Source organism: Malaclemys terrapin, chromosome 17 (assembly GCF_027887155.1).
Source record: "Malaclemys terrapin pileata isolate rMalTer1 chromosome 17, rMalTer1.hap1, whole genome shotgun sequence".
Lineage (NCBI taxonomy): Eukaryota > Metazoa > Chordata > Testudines > Emydidae > Malaclemys > Malaclemys terrapin.
The window spans coordinates 691,515-710,663 of NC_071521.1; the positions used below are offsets into that span (position 1 = coordinate 691,515).

General features: G+C 37.1%; 2 protein-coding genes across 14 annotated transcripts in view; one reads left to right on the forward strand and one right to left on the reverse strand.

Annotated features, from left to right (window-relative positions):
* RALGPS1 (Ral GEF with PH domain and SH3 binding motif 1) overlaps positions 1 to 19,149 on the reverse strand; it is a 377,097-nt gene that overhangs the window by 158,857 nt on the left and 199,091 nt on the right. The window lies entirely within an intron of this gene.
* ANGPTL2 (angiopoietin like 2) overlaps positions 1 to 19,149 on the forward strand; it is a 31,963-nt gene that overhangs the window by 1,161 nt on the left and 11,653 nt on the right. Inside the window, exon 2 of the mRNA XM_054007755.1 lies at positions 9,516 to 10,372. Coding sequence (XP_053863730.1) covers positions 9,562 to 10,372 — 811 coding nt within the window. The 5' untranslated portion in view covers positions 9,516 to 9,561. The remainder of the gene's footprint in view (positions 1 to 9,515; positions 10,373 to 19,149) is intronic.

Sequence of the window (19,149 nt, forward strand, 5' to 3'; positions counted from 1 at the left end):
GCTGCTGTTTGGAAGTTTATGTGAACCCTTTACTTTAAAAACAAAGAAGTTTTAGATGCATCTTTTTGCAAGCACAGCATTCACCAGCTTTACTGGTTAAATACAATCATTTGAACAAGCAAAATAAAAGTAAATATTATTGAAATTTTGTGTTACAGGGCTACCTCATACTAACACACTGAAAGACTAAGCGCTAGCTTTTTATACTCTTTTCAAGAGTGACTGGGTTATGTGAAAATAAAGAGAGGCCACTGTTAAGGGAAGTAACAGCAAATGCAGTGCTTGCTTTCAATAACTACATTCCAAATCCATGATAGCTAGCTTTACTTAGGCACAAAGAACAACCCACTAAATGGATTCTGCCTGCTAAATTTCTTGATGATCCAGAAAGAAAAGCTGTACTTCTTGCAATTAAAAGAGCTACTTTCTTTTGCCGGAAACTGTACGAAAGAAAGATAGGAGGCACAGGAGATGTAATCCTTTGACATTTCTTACAGCAATTGGTACCATTTCAAAACAAAAGTTCTCTAAGAACTAATTAAGATTCCCTCACTCTGCAGTATTTCATTAGTCCATCCATTCACTCAACAAAAAAAAGTTGTTCAGAGTTTTAAGACAGAAGCAGTGTTTTGGGATTGGGTATTACCCACAATTTGAACTAAGCAGAACAAGCTGAATATAAAGAGTATTGCAATGAATCTGTCTGAAGTAGTTAATTTCATTTCAGCCAGTAGTTTAGTGTTCTACTTATGGGAATCCAGTAACTAATAGCTAAGAATTCAAAATACCCTTACCCACCCAGGAATTCCTAAAATCAGAGTTAAACGAATTTTCAACTTGTAAGCACGTCACCTTTTCTATATTTAAAGTAAATGCTGTATCTGCCATTTTTTCCCTTGGATTCTATTTGTTTACTTTAAACTTTAAGTAAAAATGTAGAGCTATTCCCTGAATTGCCAAACATACATACTGTTGTACAGTATTTGCATTGTAAGGTTCAATTTCCTGTTACAAAACAAGTAAACCAACCCAGAAAAAATTCTAGTAATTTTTTTTCTTTAACACATAGCAATCTCCTTTCTCCACAAACAAGAAACAAAGTAAATGAGTTTACTTGACAAAAAAATACAAATCAATTAATGTCTTTCCATTGGAAACCACAGAAAAATCTTTCTAGCTCTGACTGAGCTAAAGGACAAGAGTTTGTTAACACAATGCCCATAATTCTATAATAGAATGACTGGAAAATGGGGCATGTAAAGTGTATGTTTTTTGAAGGATTTTGACAGAAGGAGTGGGGACTGAGGAAGAAAAAGACAGCTTCAGAAAATTCTCATCATACTAGTGTTGTGAAATCCAGATCAATTTACTGACTGATGTTTTGAAGATGCCTGCTAGTTGCAAGGTCTCCTACAATCACTGACTACCAAATGACTTTACAGAAGTAGGAATTAAGACAATTTTTCTTAAGTAAATATTTTCTTCAAAAAATATTTTAAATTTCTATTTGCCTTTTAATTAAAATTAATGTATAGAATTGTGTGTTTACTGTAATCTAAAAGAATGCCACCTATGTGTGATGGACGGGGGAAGCTTAGGGGATTTTACAGAAACACGTATTGCTGCTTTGTTCCCAATTTCTGTTAAACTTTTCTCCTTCAAAAAAGGGTAATGTAATAAATTAAGCGTCTATCACAATCTGGTGTATGAATACATGTACACATATTCATATTTGCTTTAAATGGTCACTTATTTTTTCAGGGAACTACCATATGATCCAACAGTAGACCTTTCATGAATTTGACTTCATTTATGTGTATAACCCTACTGGTGGAAGTTGCGCAAAGGGCTTCATAATACAGTTTTTTAACACTGGAGTTATCCTAGGAAAACAGCCCACCCAAACCTAACAATTACCAGTAACTCTACTATAATAAATGTAACCTACACAAAATTATTGGTTCAACTGCTGACTAGGCTTTAGTTCCAGATTTCTTTAGTACGTGCTGAAAAACTAATCCATTAGTATCTATCTGGTGTTACATTTATTTTTCTTTTGAAGCAAAAAGCCATAGAGATGCAGTTCCAGAATGTTATGTGTTGTTCAATAAGATCACATCTCATGCAGTCACATTATCTTTGGATTAAGCCATCTATATGGGGTATTTCTAAGAGGATCTAGAGTGCTACTTTAATTAGTAAACTATATGCACTCAACTAAGAGATGCAGCAATAAATACCTTTGCATTTCAGGCCAGAGAACCACATTTAAGGATGGGCTCTGGCCTCCTCCCCGTCCTCCCTTGATTAAATTTAATTTGTAAGTTAGTAGGATAAAAACATGACATTTATTTAATAAAGCCAGTTATACAAATGTAGGATGAGGCATAGGAAATAAAAGCGAAGTGACTGAACAATGAAAATTTGCAGCTGTCTTGTTAATGCGAGAATGTATTACGTTTAGCAAAACAAAATAAGGGTCCAACCACTTACATTAGAAATCCTACCTTATTCCATCTGACAGCTCAGTACTCTTGTTCACATGCGAAGAGCCTGTTTCTCACTTTGGAAGATCTTCCTTTTCTACTGAGGATTACCAATACTCCAACCTGAAGTGCATCTGAAAACCTGCCCCCCCTCAATTCCCTAATCCCAATTTGCATAGGTGCTGGAACTCGGGGTGCTGCGGCATCCCCTGGCTTGAAGTAGTTTCCATCATATACAGGGTTTACTTTACAGTTTGGTTCAATGGCTCTCAGCATCCTCACTGTACAAACTATTCTAGCACCAGTGCCAACTTGCAAACCATTTTTTTAATATTATAACCTTTTGTTGAGAACAATTGCTGGAACCTCAATTTCTGGGATTTCAGTTCCCAGCTCCTGGCATCACGTAGTTAATTAATGAAGCTGCAATAAATTATGCTGTCTCTGATGTACAATTACAGCACTGCAAATCGTCACTAAAAGTCACTGGAAATCTCCTTGTGTAAAATCTTGTCTTAAACATGGAAAATTGTTGTCTCTGAAAAGCAGCCTCACATGGTGGATACAGTAACATGTATCACTTACACATAAGCTGGGTTTATGCAGTTCAGTGCATGAGGCTTTCATACCAACTGTCCTCTAGCTTAATAATAATACACAATATATAGAAGAACAAGAGTAGCAGAAAGTAAGTCAACTAGTCCTAGCTCCTGAAATTATTTAAGATTCCCTTTTCAAAATAGTATCACATACAAGTGAAGACAGGGTATGAATTGTGTCTTTTGATATGAAATCTACAGCTGATTAATTTCATGCAGTAGTATTGCCTTAGAGTTATCCAGACAATAATTATGTCTGTTGATATTATTTTGCTTTTGTATTTCTCCAGAGTTTCGTAGCATAAATGCTAATTTGTTTTGAGACTCAAAATGTTTCCCAACTACCATACACTTAAACTAATGAGCAATTCTTACCCCCAATAAAAAGCATAATGGAAGTCAAAGTTTAGCCACAATTCATCTTTCCTATGGTCTAAACTGTTTTCCAAGATGATGAAATTTAAACTGTGGTAGGAAAACCAGGGTTACAGATGCCATAAAAATGTCTCATGAAAAATCAATCCCCCATCACATAGTAGAGACTTTTTGTTGCAGAAATTCTTTAGGATTACAGACATTATACATATAGTAACAATAAAAAATCTTGCCTTATATAACATCTTTCTTCTTCAAAATGCATTACAAATATCAGCTAATTAATGCTACTAGCTAAGAAGTGCTCCATTTACACAGTGCAATCTGCAGTATTTTGGGTTTATTTGGTGGAGTTTTCATAGAATCTGAATGATGTTTTACAGAACACAAAATGTGAGTTGCTAGAAGTCACATTTTTTCAGCTAATGGAGTTTCAAACCCTCGTATTCATGTGCACAAAAAAATCTTTCAAAAGTAATAACCATTAGAAAATCTAAAAGAGGGAATCTAATACAACCATATGTATGTATTTTTCATAAAAATGAGGAATTAACTTTTGTATATAGTCCTACAGTTATTCATAAAACAGAAATTTTCAGCCTCATTCTTATGAGGTCATGACAATACATGAAGTGAAATACCTATTTAGTTTCAGATGGTAAAATACTCAAATCTTGTGGAAATCTCATTTGTGAGTTTTAAACACGTTTATAATAATCAACAATATTTTGATTAAGCAAGAACATTCCTACAGACTTCAAATGCCTTACACTGCAATATGGAAAAGCAATTCCCAAAGTCACTTTTTCTTAACTTGTGACTAACAAAGCCAAAGAAAATAATTATTTGCTTTTCCTTTTCAGGGACTGGAAAAATACTGAATATCTTTTTCTGAAAGTTTATTTTCCCTTCACTCTGATGATAGGAATGTCCTCTAATTGTATCTCAAGGGAAACAAAATATCGACAGAGCAAATATACACCAATCAGGACACAGATTGCAGTTCAAATAATAGAGACGGGTGAATACTGGATAAATGTGCTCGCAAACATATTTATCGAATCCTATTCATGATTCAATCCAACCACATTTATGTCCTTTGTGTGGTTTTTCAGGACCACTCAGAGAGTTGGTTTATGTGAGTATATATGTTTGCAGAGGAGCTTTTATTTATGTAAGTGTGGATATTCGGTATGACCTAGTGTGTTTGTGAGCATTTACAGGAATTCACAGCAAAACTGTTGGCACTCCCACATTTATGTAAACTGGCTTGTGTGTTTTGGTTTGAGGAGTTTAGGAGACAAGGAGAGACTAGGAAAACATTTTAAAGTCACTGGCTTTCTCAAGCAAAATAATTGCAGTTTGAGGAGCCCTGGGGAGAGAGAAGGGAAGATAATGTGGGAGGAAAGATGTTTGAGAAGAAGAGTCCCTAGCTTAGAGACACTTTGTTTTTATAAAAAGGCTAGATTACAGACAGTGTTTGTAGGGTGGCCAGATACTGAAGTGGGAGTTTCACATCTGGTTACAAACATGGTCCTGCTCAAATAAGTACTGGCCACTGTGACAGAGAACAGCTACTGACAGACAGGAGGGTGCCAATAGAGAGAAAAAAGGGGTCACCAGAGAGCAGCACCCCTGTTAAGGAGAAATAGGGGCAACAGCTTTAGGAATTATTTAGTATGAATGTGACAGAAGTAAACTGAATGCAAAGTCTGCTAGAGACCCGGCAGCTCCCTGCCCCCCCCCCCCCCGAGGCACCCCCCCCGTGGCAGCTTCCGCCCCGCCCTGAGGCGCCCCCCCACTGCAGCTCCCCCCCGGGGAGCTGTGCGGCAGCTCGCCACCCCAGCTCACCTCTGCTCTGCCTCCTCCCTGAGCATGCCGCCCCCGCTCTAATTCTCCTCCCCTCCCAGGCTTGCGGCGCCAAACAGCTGATTGGCACTCAGGGAGGTGGCGTAGGAATGATGTAAAAAAAAATTGGGGGCACCACTTTTTGGCACCCCCAAATCTTGGCGCCCTAGGCAACCGCTTAGTTTGCCTAAATGGTAGCACCAGCCCTGGATGTGACATACCTTTCTCTCTCTGTGAGGAGGGAAACTGGACACCATTAAATTAGGCTGGAATAAAGACAGGGAGTGGATGAGTCATTACACAAACTAAAAAATATTTTCGCATGTTAATTTCCCCCCTACTGTTACTCACACCATCTTGTCAACCGTTTGAAATGGGCCATCCTGATTATCACTACAAAAGTTTTTTTTCTCCTGCTGATAATAGCCCACCTTAATCAATTAGTCTCATTAGAGTTGGTATGGCAACACCCATTTTTTCATGTTCTCTGTATGTGTATATATACCTATATAGATATAGATAATCTTCCTGCTGTATTTTCCACTGCATGCATCTGATGAAGTGGGCTTTAGCCCATGAAAGCTTATGCTCAAATAAATTTGTTAGTCTCTAAGGTGCCAAAAGTACTCCTCGTTCTTTTTGCTGATACAGACTAACATGGCTACCACTCTAAAAACTGGGAGCCTTCTAAATAAACAAATATAATGCTATCTTGTACAAAAGAGGACAGAAAATTATTTAATGTGGCTTAAACTTTCCTAGGTCTGTGTGTATGATCTATTTTGCTCCACTTTCCCCACAAGTACACCATCCTCTCCTTGACAGATTCAATGAGCAAATAATTTGTACAGGCAGGCATGTTATTTATAAAACTCAAGTCATCCAATCAGAGAACAGAAACAATATCATGTGACTTAGGTGACCACTTGCACAAACATACCCAACGCCCAATAATCAGTGATCATTCTGCAGATAAGCCATTTTCTATAATTTGTTCATATACATTTTTCATTAAACAAAGACAAATATCAATACAGAAAAAGTAAAGTTTTTTTCAAGCACGGACTGCAAACAGAAAAAAGTGATAACCTTGTTAGACAACATCCAGCTTTGCTGAATAACAGCTACAATACAGGAACATGAATTGGACTCTGCAGCAAGGAGAGCATTTCAACAGGGACTTCTTGTTCGTGTTAATATTTGTATATCGAATGGAATAATGCACAATGCACATATTGCATCACATTCTCCTTTAAAGAAGCAACTTATTAAACTAAGTGAAAGGCAGAGACATGAGTGTGACTGTTCTCAAGGTAGCCAGGACTGAGAGTCACCTTGTTATCCCCCTGCCTCTAGTGAGAAGGAGTCTTGCCTGTGGTAGCTGGGTTTTAGCTCCCTAATACTACTAAATACTACCAACCTATCAGCCACTAAACCACTCTCCTCCGTGCTATGCCGTCTTTGCCTGGTAGATCCCCTTGAAACATTCCTCTGTGATATTCAGCTACTGAGAAATTCCAGATCCTTTGCTCCTAAAGGAACAGTGTACCCCAGTGTTACCTTAAATCAGTGCTCCTGCATAGTGCACAGCACTTATGAGCATTTATAATAAAACAAAAGGAGACTTATTTAAGAAAGAATAGAGGTTCCACTCAAAACAAGAGAGAGTGATGGAAACACGTGATTACAAGTAGAGCTGTCAAGCGACTAAAATATAATTGCAATTAATCGCAATTAATTGCACTGTTAAACAATAATAGAATACCATTTATTTCAATATTTTGCATTTTCTAAATTTTCAAATATATTGATTTCAATTACAACACAGAATAAAAATGTACAGTGCTCACTTTATATTTATTTTTGATTACAAATATTTGCACTGTAAAAAACAAATGAAATAGTATTTTTCAATTTGCCTAATACAAGTACTGCAGTGCAATATCTTTATCATGGAAGTGGAACTTACAAATGTAGAATTCTTGCCAAACTCCATAAGCCACAATCCCTTTCTATTTACAAAATGAAAATGAGTTTCATTCCAGTTATACTAAAATTTGAGACACATGGGGCATAAACAATTTTCAAAAAGATCCACAAAAATCATTGCTGATAGAGTTTTCTTGTATCATTTACTGAAACATACTAACCAAGCCTCACTACAATTCTCTCTCTTTAATTTGTATCAAGTAACATAATACTATCAATGACTTTCAATTATATTTTTACTCAGAGTATGTGAATTATCTGTAAAAATGATCTACACCTGCACATTAATTATTAGCATGATGCTCTGTAAAAAAATTTATGTTAAAGAGAGTTGCCATTTAATTTCATTTTACTCAGTAAATAAATAGTAAATTATTAATACTACAATATTCCCTGCTTAGAATGGCAAGGCCTTGCTTTACAAATGTACGGACTCCATTCTCTCGTTTGTTTTCCTCATAACAAGGCCTCAAAAGCAAAAAGCAAGGAGATTCCTGAAGAAATAATACTAACGCCATTAACAGCAGTACAGTAAGGTTTTTCCCCCATCTCCTTCTTGCCCTCCCCTTCAGGTTAATATGTTCTTAGGGAGGTGGAAAATTTTCAACAACTTTATTACAGCTAATCAAGAACCAGTGCAAGTTCCACTAGTGGACTCCCAGGGTGGAGGGACAGGCATATACAGAGCACAGGCCTTCTTACTATCATGTTATCTAAATATGCTCTGAGCAAATCTAGATGTCACAGTGGCAAAAGTTCCAGTCTCCATAGATTGTGAGCTCCTCAGAGTAGGGACTGACCTTCCTGAACATTTGGAAAGCATGTGACAGGCATTACCATAAATACAAAAAGGGTGTTAACAGAACATTAAGGTTGCAAAGTCAAACACGCAGTAATTGGGAAATGCTAGAATTAAAGTTGCCCATGTCCACTAATTTCGACTGCTCAATTTGAGCCATCTAGAGCCTGATTTTTCAGAGTGCTTAGCATTTTATAGCTCTTGGATATGTTTAAAGCACAGCTCCTATTGGCTTCAGTTGCAGCTTTGAGTGTTCAGCCCCAGAGTCTCAAGTTGGGTACCCAGAAAATGGGGAACACACAATTAAAGGCCACAAATGAAAATGTGTGTGTTATTTGTTGAGCATCACACAGAAAATCTGTGGCAGAAGCAGGAATAGAATTCTGTGTTGTAATAGAAATCAGTATATTTGAAAATGTAGAAAAACATCCAAAAATATTTAATAAATTTCAATTGTTATTCTATTTTTTAACAGTGCGATTAATCATGATTTTTTTAATCGCAGTTAATTCTTTTGAGTTAATCGCATGAGTTAACTGCGATTAATCGACAGCCCTAAAAAATATAATTCTACATTTATAAGTTGCACTTTTACAAAAAGAGAGTGCACTACAGTACCTGTATTAGGTGCATTGGAAAATACTATTTCTTTTGTTTATCTTTTTTACAGAGAAAATATTTGTAATAAAAAATAATAATATAAAGTGAGCACTGTACACTTTGTATTCTGTGTTGTAATTGAAATCAATATATTTGAAAATGTAGAAAAACATCCAAAATATTTATAATGAATTTAAATTGATATTCCATTATTGTTTAATAGTGTGATTAAAACTGCAATTAATTACGACTATGTTTTTAAATCTTGGATTAATTGCGATTTTTTTTTTTTTTTTTTTTTAACAGTTTGACAGCCCTAATCTAGTGATTTTAGAAACCGTAACAGCACAGGATCAGCTACATTCTGTTCACATTTTAAGGTTATTTTTGCAAGTGTAAGGGATGAAAACTTAATATTTATTTAAATGAATTTCTGAGAAACTGATGGCACTGTCCTGGAAATATGGACTTACTTTTTACTAATTCAGTTCCTTAAGGTGAGTGGTGAGAAATTATAGCAATGTTTCACAATTTATTAACCTAGGATCTGGAAACAGGATGCTAGTAAGTTATAACTTGTCTCCATGAAGCTCAGCAGCCTATCATTTTTTTTATCTTTATCTGGTGGAAGCTCTTACCAGACATGAAAAGTGTACCATATTTGTTGGCATGAAAATATGTATATTTTCATATCATCACTTACCACTTGAAGAGATTTTGTTAAGACTTCCCAATGAATACAGCAGTTGTTAATCTTCTTATTCACATTCATTCATTTTCTATTTATTACTAAATAACTTTATTTTTATTTTTAAACAGATTTTAGAAGTTCATTTGTAGAAGAAAAAGTATCCAAAAATAAAGAATGATGAAGGCAGCAAGATTAACTTGTTTATTACTAATTGCAGTCATGGGAGTGACTGCTAGCAAGACACAGGAATTTGAAAGCAGTGACGAGGGCACAGAGCAAGAATTCATTTATCTGAACAGGTATAAGCGGTCCAGCGACACACAGGACAAGTGCACTTATACCTTTATTGTACCTCAGCAGAAAGTGACAGGTGCCATTTGTGTTAATTCAAAGGAGCCTGAGGTTCTTCTTGAAAACCGGGTAAATAAACAAGAATTAGAGCTGCTTAACAATGAACTTCTAAAGCAAAAGAGACAAATAGAAACTCTTCAGCAACTGGTGGAGGTGGATGGTGGGATTGTTAATGAGGTTAAACTTTTACGAAAAGAAAGTCGGAATATGAACTCTCGTGTCACACAACTTTATATGCAGCTGCTACATGAAATTATTCGAAAACGAGACAATGCATTAGAACTTTCCCAGCTTGAAAATAAGATATTGAACCAAACTGCCGATATGTTGCAACTTGCAAACAAATACAAGGACCTAGAGTACAAATATCAACATTTGGTGACAATTGCCAATAACCAGTCTATAATTATTGCACAGCTAGAAGAACATTGTCAAAGAATGCCATCCATTAAGCCAATACCCCAACCTCCCCAACCACCTAACAGAATGTATCAGCCTCCTACTTACAATCGCATTATTAATCAAATAGCTACCAATGAGATTCAAAGTGATCAGAATTTAAAGGTTCTACCACCTAATCTACCAACTATGCCACCAGTTACTAGCAGTCCAACTTCAACTGATAAACCATCTGGTAAGTTATTTTATTGGCATGTCTAAATGATATCTATGTTAATATGCAAAAAAACCAACAAGGAGTCCAGTGGCACCTTAAAGACTAACAGATTTATTTGGGCATAAGCTTTCGTGCATCTGAAGAAGTGAGGTTTTTTACCCACGAAAGCTTATGCCCAAATAAATCTGTTAGTCTTTAAGGTGCCACCGGACTCCTTGTTGTTTTTGTGGATACAGACTAACACAGCTATCCCCTGATACTTGACATATATGTTAATATGCAGTGACTAATAGCACATTTTCCAGAGGTGGAGATATACTTAGGTCTCAAAGATGCAGACAGAGGTAAGTAGCATGTAACATATTTAGCAAATGATAATGCAAAAGTTTGAGGGTGAACTGGTTCAGATTCACCCCAGATGAGACTGAGGTTATGTTGTTGGACTGGGTACACCTCCTAGGAGAACTGGCAGAGGTACTACGAGTCCTTCCATTAAGGGAATTTGTCTGCCTTTTGTTACTGCCTTCCCAACCCTGGAGTCTGCCTGGACTTGTAGTTTTGCAAATGTTAGGTAGCAGCAGTGCCCCATGGTGCTTTAATATTTATGCTTGACCAGGAGATTCCATTTTCTTTCAAATGCAGAAATCCTGCAGCAGTAAGCAACATTTTGTCCCCCTGAGACTGGATTGTTGCAATACTCTCCACACAAGATCATTCAAAAACTTCAGCTACTTCAGCAGCTGAATTTTAAGGGTGTTTCTCACAGGAAGTGCAGTACTTTGTGTTTTGTGAGTTTCACTGGCTCCCAGTTTGTTTTGGGTTCAATTTAATATATTTACTGTGATGCAAAAAACCTTAAATAGGCTGGGTCCAGGATACCTCGGATACCATCTATCTGCCATGCAACATCAATTTAGTTGAGATAATGTGAGGTGTCCAAGCTAACACCTCCTTTATTGCAGGGATGCTGTTGGCAGGGCTTTTATATTCACAATCCTAGACTGAGGAATTTGCTTCCAACTTTGGCTTGCCACAGCTTGAATTTGCTGAACTTCAGTTCATGTTGCAAAGCTCATTTGTACTCTCAAGCTTTTTTCAAGGAGGAAAAGGGGAAAGGATGAATAGTTGGGTGAACGAGTGGGAGAGTTTTCTGAGGAATTGTGATTTGGGGGGGGGGGTGTTATTATAGTTCTTGGTCTGCAATGTTGCTCTAACGTTACATTATGTGTACATATGCCCAAAGAAAAAGATGGGAACATTTTAAAAACTGAAATCCATCAATTAACAAACAATGAAAGGCTGTGTCTGTCCTGGATAAACTGACCAGTTGGGGCTGGATCCAAAGCTTATTAAAGACTTCTAATGAATCAAATGGACTTTGGATCTCGCCTGTTAAACACCTGTTCAACACAAACTTTGCTTTTCTGCTGCTATGATGTTATCACTCTAGTAATATAAAGTGGCAATAGGTCACCACTTCAAATACTGTTTTTATGGTTTCAATTTTTTCGATTATAAACTCCTCATATCCATGGTTTATAACTGTGCCATAAACCTCAGCTCCAGGCTAAAACATGACATACAAGGTATTAACCTGTGAGCAATCAAAAAATGGAAAGAAAAAAAACAAAAAAGGAACAGCTAAAACATTGTTTTCAAATTATAGTAGTGGGGGGGGGGGGAGGGAAGTCAGTTTCTGAAACTTTGGCCTCATACTGTTTCTCAAATTGTTCCATGTATCTCAGTTTCTAAGAGTAAGAATAAGCTGAGGACGACATATCCACTTTATCCGTTGTACTTCCAGATTATTTACTTTTAGGTCAAAATTAGACTTACTTAGAAAGATTTTCATTTTAGTGCACCAAGATTATTGTTAATTCTATTAACCTAATTATTTATTTGTTAATTTATTTTAGATTTATAACAGAGAAAAAAGTGATTATTTTGAGTTCTAGGCATCTTTGACATAATTTTAAAATACAAGCAATATAATAAAACCCAGCAGCCTTCCCAAAGCCAGAAAAATAAGTAAATAACTAACCAAAACCAACAATCAAATTAAAGAACACAAAAACTAGACCCTAACATCTCCTACAAAAGCCAGCCCTTATCAAATGCTTACTTCCCCAAAAGCATAGTTTATGAGATGGCCTTGTAATGTTTTGCTAAACACCAACAGCATAACTGGTTTTGTACAAGTCACAAATGAAGATTATGGGCAGGGAAGATATTTCAGAAGTGCCTAAGGGATTTAGGAGCACAAGTCCCATTGGCTATCAATGGGGCTTGTGCTCTGAAATCCCCTAGGTGTTTTTGAAAATCTCCCTCTTGATCACTACTTCATGGAGTTCAGTTTAAACCCCTGAACTCTTAATGGGTCAAAAGCTGTTTCCCCCTTGCCATTTTTAATTTACAAGCATAAATCGGAGCAATACCAAATGTTGTCAAAAGTCTTCTTGCATCTGAATTTTTACTGTCCCTCAAGGACAGATCTCTTTGTTTCTCTGTAATCCCTGCATAGTGCCTAGACAATTGAGTGGAAACAGTATGCTCCTTTTATGACATCTAACTCTCCAGCACTTGCCAATGACACTGCTACATATTCAGGGCTAAACTGTAGCTTTTTCATAAGCCTCAGGTGGAAACCAGTAACTAGATTCTGACTTAAAGTTAAAGTCTGGTACCCAGTAAGTAAGAGACCTTTGTTCTCCTCTTGCTCCAGTCATAAATCCTTGAGTCAATTGAAAGCCTCCAGACATTTACATTTTCATAAGTTATTATTGATTTCGGGTGCCTTGGTTTTTGGTCACTCAAGCTGAGACATATAAAAGGGGCTTGATCTTCAAAGCCTGGGTGCTCGGCACTTTCTTTAAAAAAGTGAGGCCCCCTCTTAAGTGTCTAAAGTTGGGTAGCCAAAAACTGAGGCATAAGTAATAACGGTAGGTGCATATTACACCCATTCCATAAATCTTTCCAACATTTGCTGGATGGTCTTGTCAAACCTCTCAGATTATCAGGTACTCTCCAGATTAAACTGACTTTTATTTATTTTAGGAAATAATTGGTCCGAATAAGGCAAAGAGTCATTTTACTACACATCAGATATTCTTGAAGTGTGCTCAAAGGTGAATGACGCTAATAGCTATGAAGTGTAGTTGTAGCTGTGTTGGTCCCAGGATATTAGAGAGACAAGGTGGTTGAGGTAATATCTTTTATTGGCCAAGCTTCTCTCCATCAGCAAAGGAAGTTGGTTCAATAAAACATATTACCTCATCCACCTTGTCTCATAGCTAGTATACACCTCACCAGCAAAATATCACACTAAAATTCTATTGGGAAATTAGTATTGGTTCATTACCCATTTATCTTTTTGTGCAACTACTTGGGGACAGTCTTATTAAAGAGTGAGTCTGGCATTTAAACCTCAAAATATCACACACCACAGAGGAAGACTCCTGCAGCAAGGAAAGTCTTCAGCAGCTCCGTGCTACCAGACCTTTTCCCCCGCAACAGGGAGCAGCTGGATTCTTTTGCTCCTGTAGGGAAAGACTATGGCTGCAGGGAAAGGCTCTGACAGCTCCTCACCGCCAAGCCTTTTCCTGTTGCCTGCCGCCACTAGAGCCTCTCACTGACACATGCAGTTACACACCGCAATGTTGCACAATCTGCCTTTCACTGTACACATACCCTCCACAGTGCCACAAGTGGTGTGCAGCGGACACATAGCCATAGGAAACAGTATAGCAGGGAAAGGCCATATAGTCCCATTTCTCCAGGAAATTAGAAAAAACTGTTCAGCACCAGGGAGTGTGAACACCAGATCTGATATCCATATTAGTACAAAAACTTAATGACCAGCAGTGCTGTATATATATATAGCCAGCTAGTATTTACATCCTTCCGGCTGCACTAGTGTGTTCTCTATCTATGAAGATGATGCACTCCACACTGAAAAGAATTCAAAATCAAGATCTCAGGTCATTGTGAATTCTTGCATTCAGTAATCCACAATGATTTGCTTAGGAAAAGATGTATAACTCTTAAATTGGCTAACTTTGTCTCATCTCTTACAATTATATCATTAACCTCTATCCAGCCGTTGCCTTCTATTTGCAAGTGAGAATGATAATGTGTTGAATCAGACATGAACTAGAATAATAACAGGCAACATAGCAGACCTGGAAAAGGATACCATCTTCCACAAAATTCAAGTATGATTCTTGAGTGTCAGGCACAATAAATCTAGCTGGAGAAAATGCACATCTGTGTAAATGCCTCCCTAGATTACTGAATAGGATGTCTGATGCAAGCATATTCACTACAGAAATGGTGCACTGTACTAACATTAAACCAGGGAAACCTGTAAGAGAGTTTCAGGTACTAAAATGATGTACAAAAAAAAAAAAAAAAAAAGGGAAAGCTTAACTAATAAATACACTCCTCAGAGCCCATGACAAATGACTATAGACAGGATAAAAATAACATATCAATTCAAAAACTCCTACTTATGAAAGGAGTTATTGATTAAGAAATTCCAGCTAAGACTTACACTCAGATACAACTACCTTCAAGAAATTTGTGCAATTCACTTGCCTATATTTCCACTTGGCAGACAAGATACAGACCAGTATGCATCAAGTCTCGTGTTATGTGACAACAGGGCAGAAGACTACAAAGTAGAAATAGATATAGATCATATGATTACTTTTCTTAGTTAAAAGTTGTAAGACTAAAGTGCCCTTGTTCAATGGAAACTGTTCTTAATAGTGCTGGCAAAGGGAAAGCTACAAATTCTATAATATACATTTTCAGATTTCAGAGGTTCTCTCTTTTATCAGCAAAAGAAAGGGGAGCCAGGGGGCAGCAAAGGATTCATCACACTGTGTAAGACACAAATCAGTTGTCAAGTCTTGGCTAGAGTTAAAATAAATTAGGGCACACAATTAAAGTCTCAATGAATTAAAATCTTCTGAGCTCTGTCCAAATGAATTGGCAGGGATTGTCAGTTCTAAAGGGAAAGAAAGTTGCCAGTATGAGCTAGGAAGATTTAGAAGAAATGGTACAGTATAGTTAGACAGCTCCCTATTCCTTCCCTTCAGTTTTTACATGCTAGACAAATAAATCTTTCCCAGGGAAGTGAGCTTTCTGATTGGCACAACTTTGATTTCCAAGTTGAATTCTGGAAGTGAAATAAGACTAGAGGAACTCTTCTATCCACTTTATATAATATGGCTTCCCAGCCCAGAACCTAGATTCCACCCCCTAAAGCATCCTTTCAGTGTTACCTCAGAATTCAAACTGGAACACAATAGCTAACCATATTAACTTATGCTCTGTATTATTAATTAATACTTCAACCTTAATTAAATTACATTTTTCTGAAATAATTAACTAATGTGACAAAGTCTGTCTGTTTAATTTCTTTCCAAGTATGCTCTGTAGGATATGATATTGATACCCTATAGATGAGATAATATTGAATCGCTCATGATAATATGGGGTATCTACATTCTATTAATATAGGCTCCTTTTTAAAAAGTACTGTATTCTTAAAAACAAAAATCCAAACATTTTCTGTTAGTTCTCAAGGTTCCCTGGTTTAGGATATTCAGTGACTGTTTCTTGCCAAATGACCCAGCAAAATCTTAATCTTTGAATAATTAGCATAACCTTTAAATGTTTCCAAAATGGTAAAATACAAATAAACTCAGTTTCTAAAAATTACATGGTTTGGGGAATTGGTAACAGAGACATAATTTTTCATCTCTACCACACCTCCTTCAGTTTAGGCCAGGGGCCCAATTTTCCCCTTCAGTATATGAGTAACTCTTAAGGACCTCAGTGGGCCTCAAATTACCAGTGATCAAAAGTGGTCATTGTTTAGTAGCTGTTCAATGGTCTCTATGAAACATAAATTGATAGTTTGTTCACTAGGAATTAGACTGAGGAGTCTACATCACATAAATCCACCACGAGAAGTGCCTTTCCAGGCAACCTGTGTGAGGCAATGTTATCAACTGAGTAAACTGGTCAACTAGGTTGGGAGTCAGGAGACCCTGGCTCTCTTCCTAGATCTATTGCTGACTTGCTATGTGACTTTAGTCAAGTTGCTTTACCTCTCTGCACCTCAGTATACCCTTCTGAAAAAGAGGAATAATGATACCCTCCATTTGTATAGCATGCTGAGATCTCTAGACAAAAAGTGCTGTATAAGAGATAAGTATAGGCATATTATATATTAACAAATAGACCGATGACTAGATGCTGTGGATATTGATCTGTCTTTTAACCTTAGCAGTAGTCCCCTCCTTCTAAGTGCTGGGGAACCTTATGCTACTGTTGCCATGCTCTACCTGTATTGTGGATAAACAGTAGACCTCAATCTGCATGGTGGATAATCCAGTAATTTTCATTATTATAAAATTTAATTGTTTAAAAAAATCTGAATAATTACACAACTCCTGGGCTGAATCAAAAATATGTCCAGCTTCCACAAGCCACAAACAAGCAAGGCAGTACAGACCACACACAGAAAGTGTTTCCTTTGCTCCACATGAAACTTTATTATGATTGATGTGTATCCACATCTGTCCCATTCAAAATTAATATACCCAGGCATGTGAACTGGAGAGGCTTATGAGTGTCAGGAAAATCCCACCAATCATCTCTTGATTCTATCTATCATACATACATAATTACTATGTGCAGGAGAGAGTTGTAAGATCTCTAGGGCAGGGACTGTCTTTTTGTTCTGTTTGTACAGCGCCTAGCACAACCAGACCCTGCTCCCTGACTATGTTACAAATAAATAATAATAATATTACTCTGTGACATAATAAAGCAATCACTATTTTAAAATGTATTGTTAATAATATTTTAAAAGCTCTTCAGAAACATGGCTTTACTATGCCAAAATGAGATTAAAAACGTAAGATGAGCATTTTTCTATATTCATATAACTGAGAAATGTGGTTTCTATAAAAAAACTGTCAGATTTAAAACAGATATAGAGGCATTGCCCCTTTTTGGTTTCAGTACTATGTCATGAATATAATAGGAACATTTGAAGTTCTGGGTTGTATTTCAACAGGTACATCATGGTCTGTTTTTAAGTGCCTAGGAAATCCCAAGAGAGGATAAAAATCAATGCATGCATAATGAACAGCACTGGCAGAATGTATCACAAAAACAACATGAAGATATTGCTGTATCATACAATGAAGCACTTCTAGAGAAAGAATGCTCACAAATCCCAGTCTAAACATGTACAAACATCTCTGGAGTGCTATAATTTGAAAGACATGAGTTTTATCTTGAACAAATTAATTTGTGTGGATAGGATTAGGGTCACATGCTTTCATTCACGCATTTGCCAAAATGTGTTATTTTATTATAAAGCATTTTGTTGAAAGTTGCCCCTGAAGATTTTGCTGTCTGGTTCCATGTGAAAATAAAATTAAAATCACTGAGATATTGTTTTAATTCCCGAAAGAGTGATTTTTCATTGTAAATATAAAATTCATGAAACAAAGTTACCATCTGTACATGTTTTCCATTCACAGTCATAAATGTCAGCAGCTGAATAGGACCAGTTTTCTCCATCCACAGCATATGCAGCAAATAGACAACAATGGGAAATTATACAGCAAACAAGACAGCAGTCAATGAACCAGATGGTACCATGCCGCACAATGACTAAGCCAAATATTATAACATCATTTTAAATGTACTGCTCATTTATATAAAAATGCAAGTATCTAGGCATTCTGATGCTCGGGGCTGTAATTACTAATTGAATTAGGAGCCTAAGTCTCATTTTCAGGCACATGGGAACTACAATCCTATTTACTGTCAATGGGATTTTGGTCCTATGGTTTTGTCTACACTGCAATTAAACACCCACGGCTGCCCCATGTCAGCTGAATTGGGCTCATCGGCTATTTAATTGTAGTGTAAACGTTCAGCCTTGGGCTGGAGCCCAAGCTCTGGGATCTGCCCCCTTTGCAGGATCCTATGGGTATGTCTACACTACTCGCCGGATCGGCGGACCCCTGAGCGCTCTCCCATCAACTCCTGTACTCCACCGCCATGAGAGGCACAGGCAGAGTCAAGGGGGGAGCAGCAGCAGCAGTTGACTCACCAGGTGAAGACACCACAGTAAGTTGATCTAAGTACGTCGACTTAGTACGTTGCATAACTTAGATCGATCTCCTCCCCAGTGTAGACCAGGCCTAGAACCTGGACTCCAGCCTGAGCCTGAATGTCTACACTGCAATTAAACAACCCCTTAATCCCAAGCCCCACAAATCTAAGGAAGGTGACATGGGCCAGCCCCGGTTGTTTAATGGCAGTGTACACATACCCCAAATGCCTAAATCTCTTTTGAAAATGAGATTTAGGCTCCTAAATTTGTTAGGAATTGTAACGGTGAGCATCACTATGCCTCAATACCTTTAAAAATCTGAGCCAAAGTATCTAGATGCTAACAGAAGTTTCCAGAGTTTCTCTCCTGGGCATACCATGAATCCATAGTGAAAGTACCTGAATATTCAAATACAGTAAATCAATGAAAGGGCTCAACTCTTCTAAGATACAAGTATCTGTTACAATTCTGTGTAAGAAATCTGCAAACAGGAACATCTTAGTGTCACAATAAATATCCTCACACTATCCAAAATAATCATAACTATTACATATTCTGTCCAGTGGGTAACTCTAAGTAAGGGCTCAAGACATCCCCGAATGACAGTATGTTGAAAACGTCTCTCCTGCTCCTGTTTAAATTAGTTAAAATC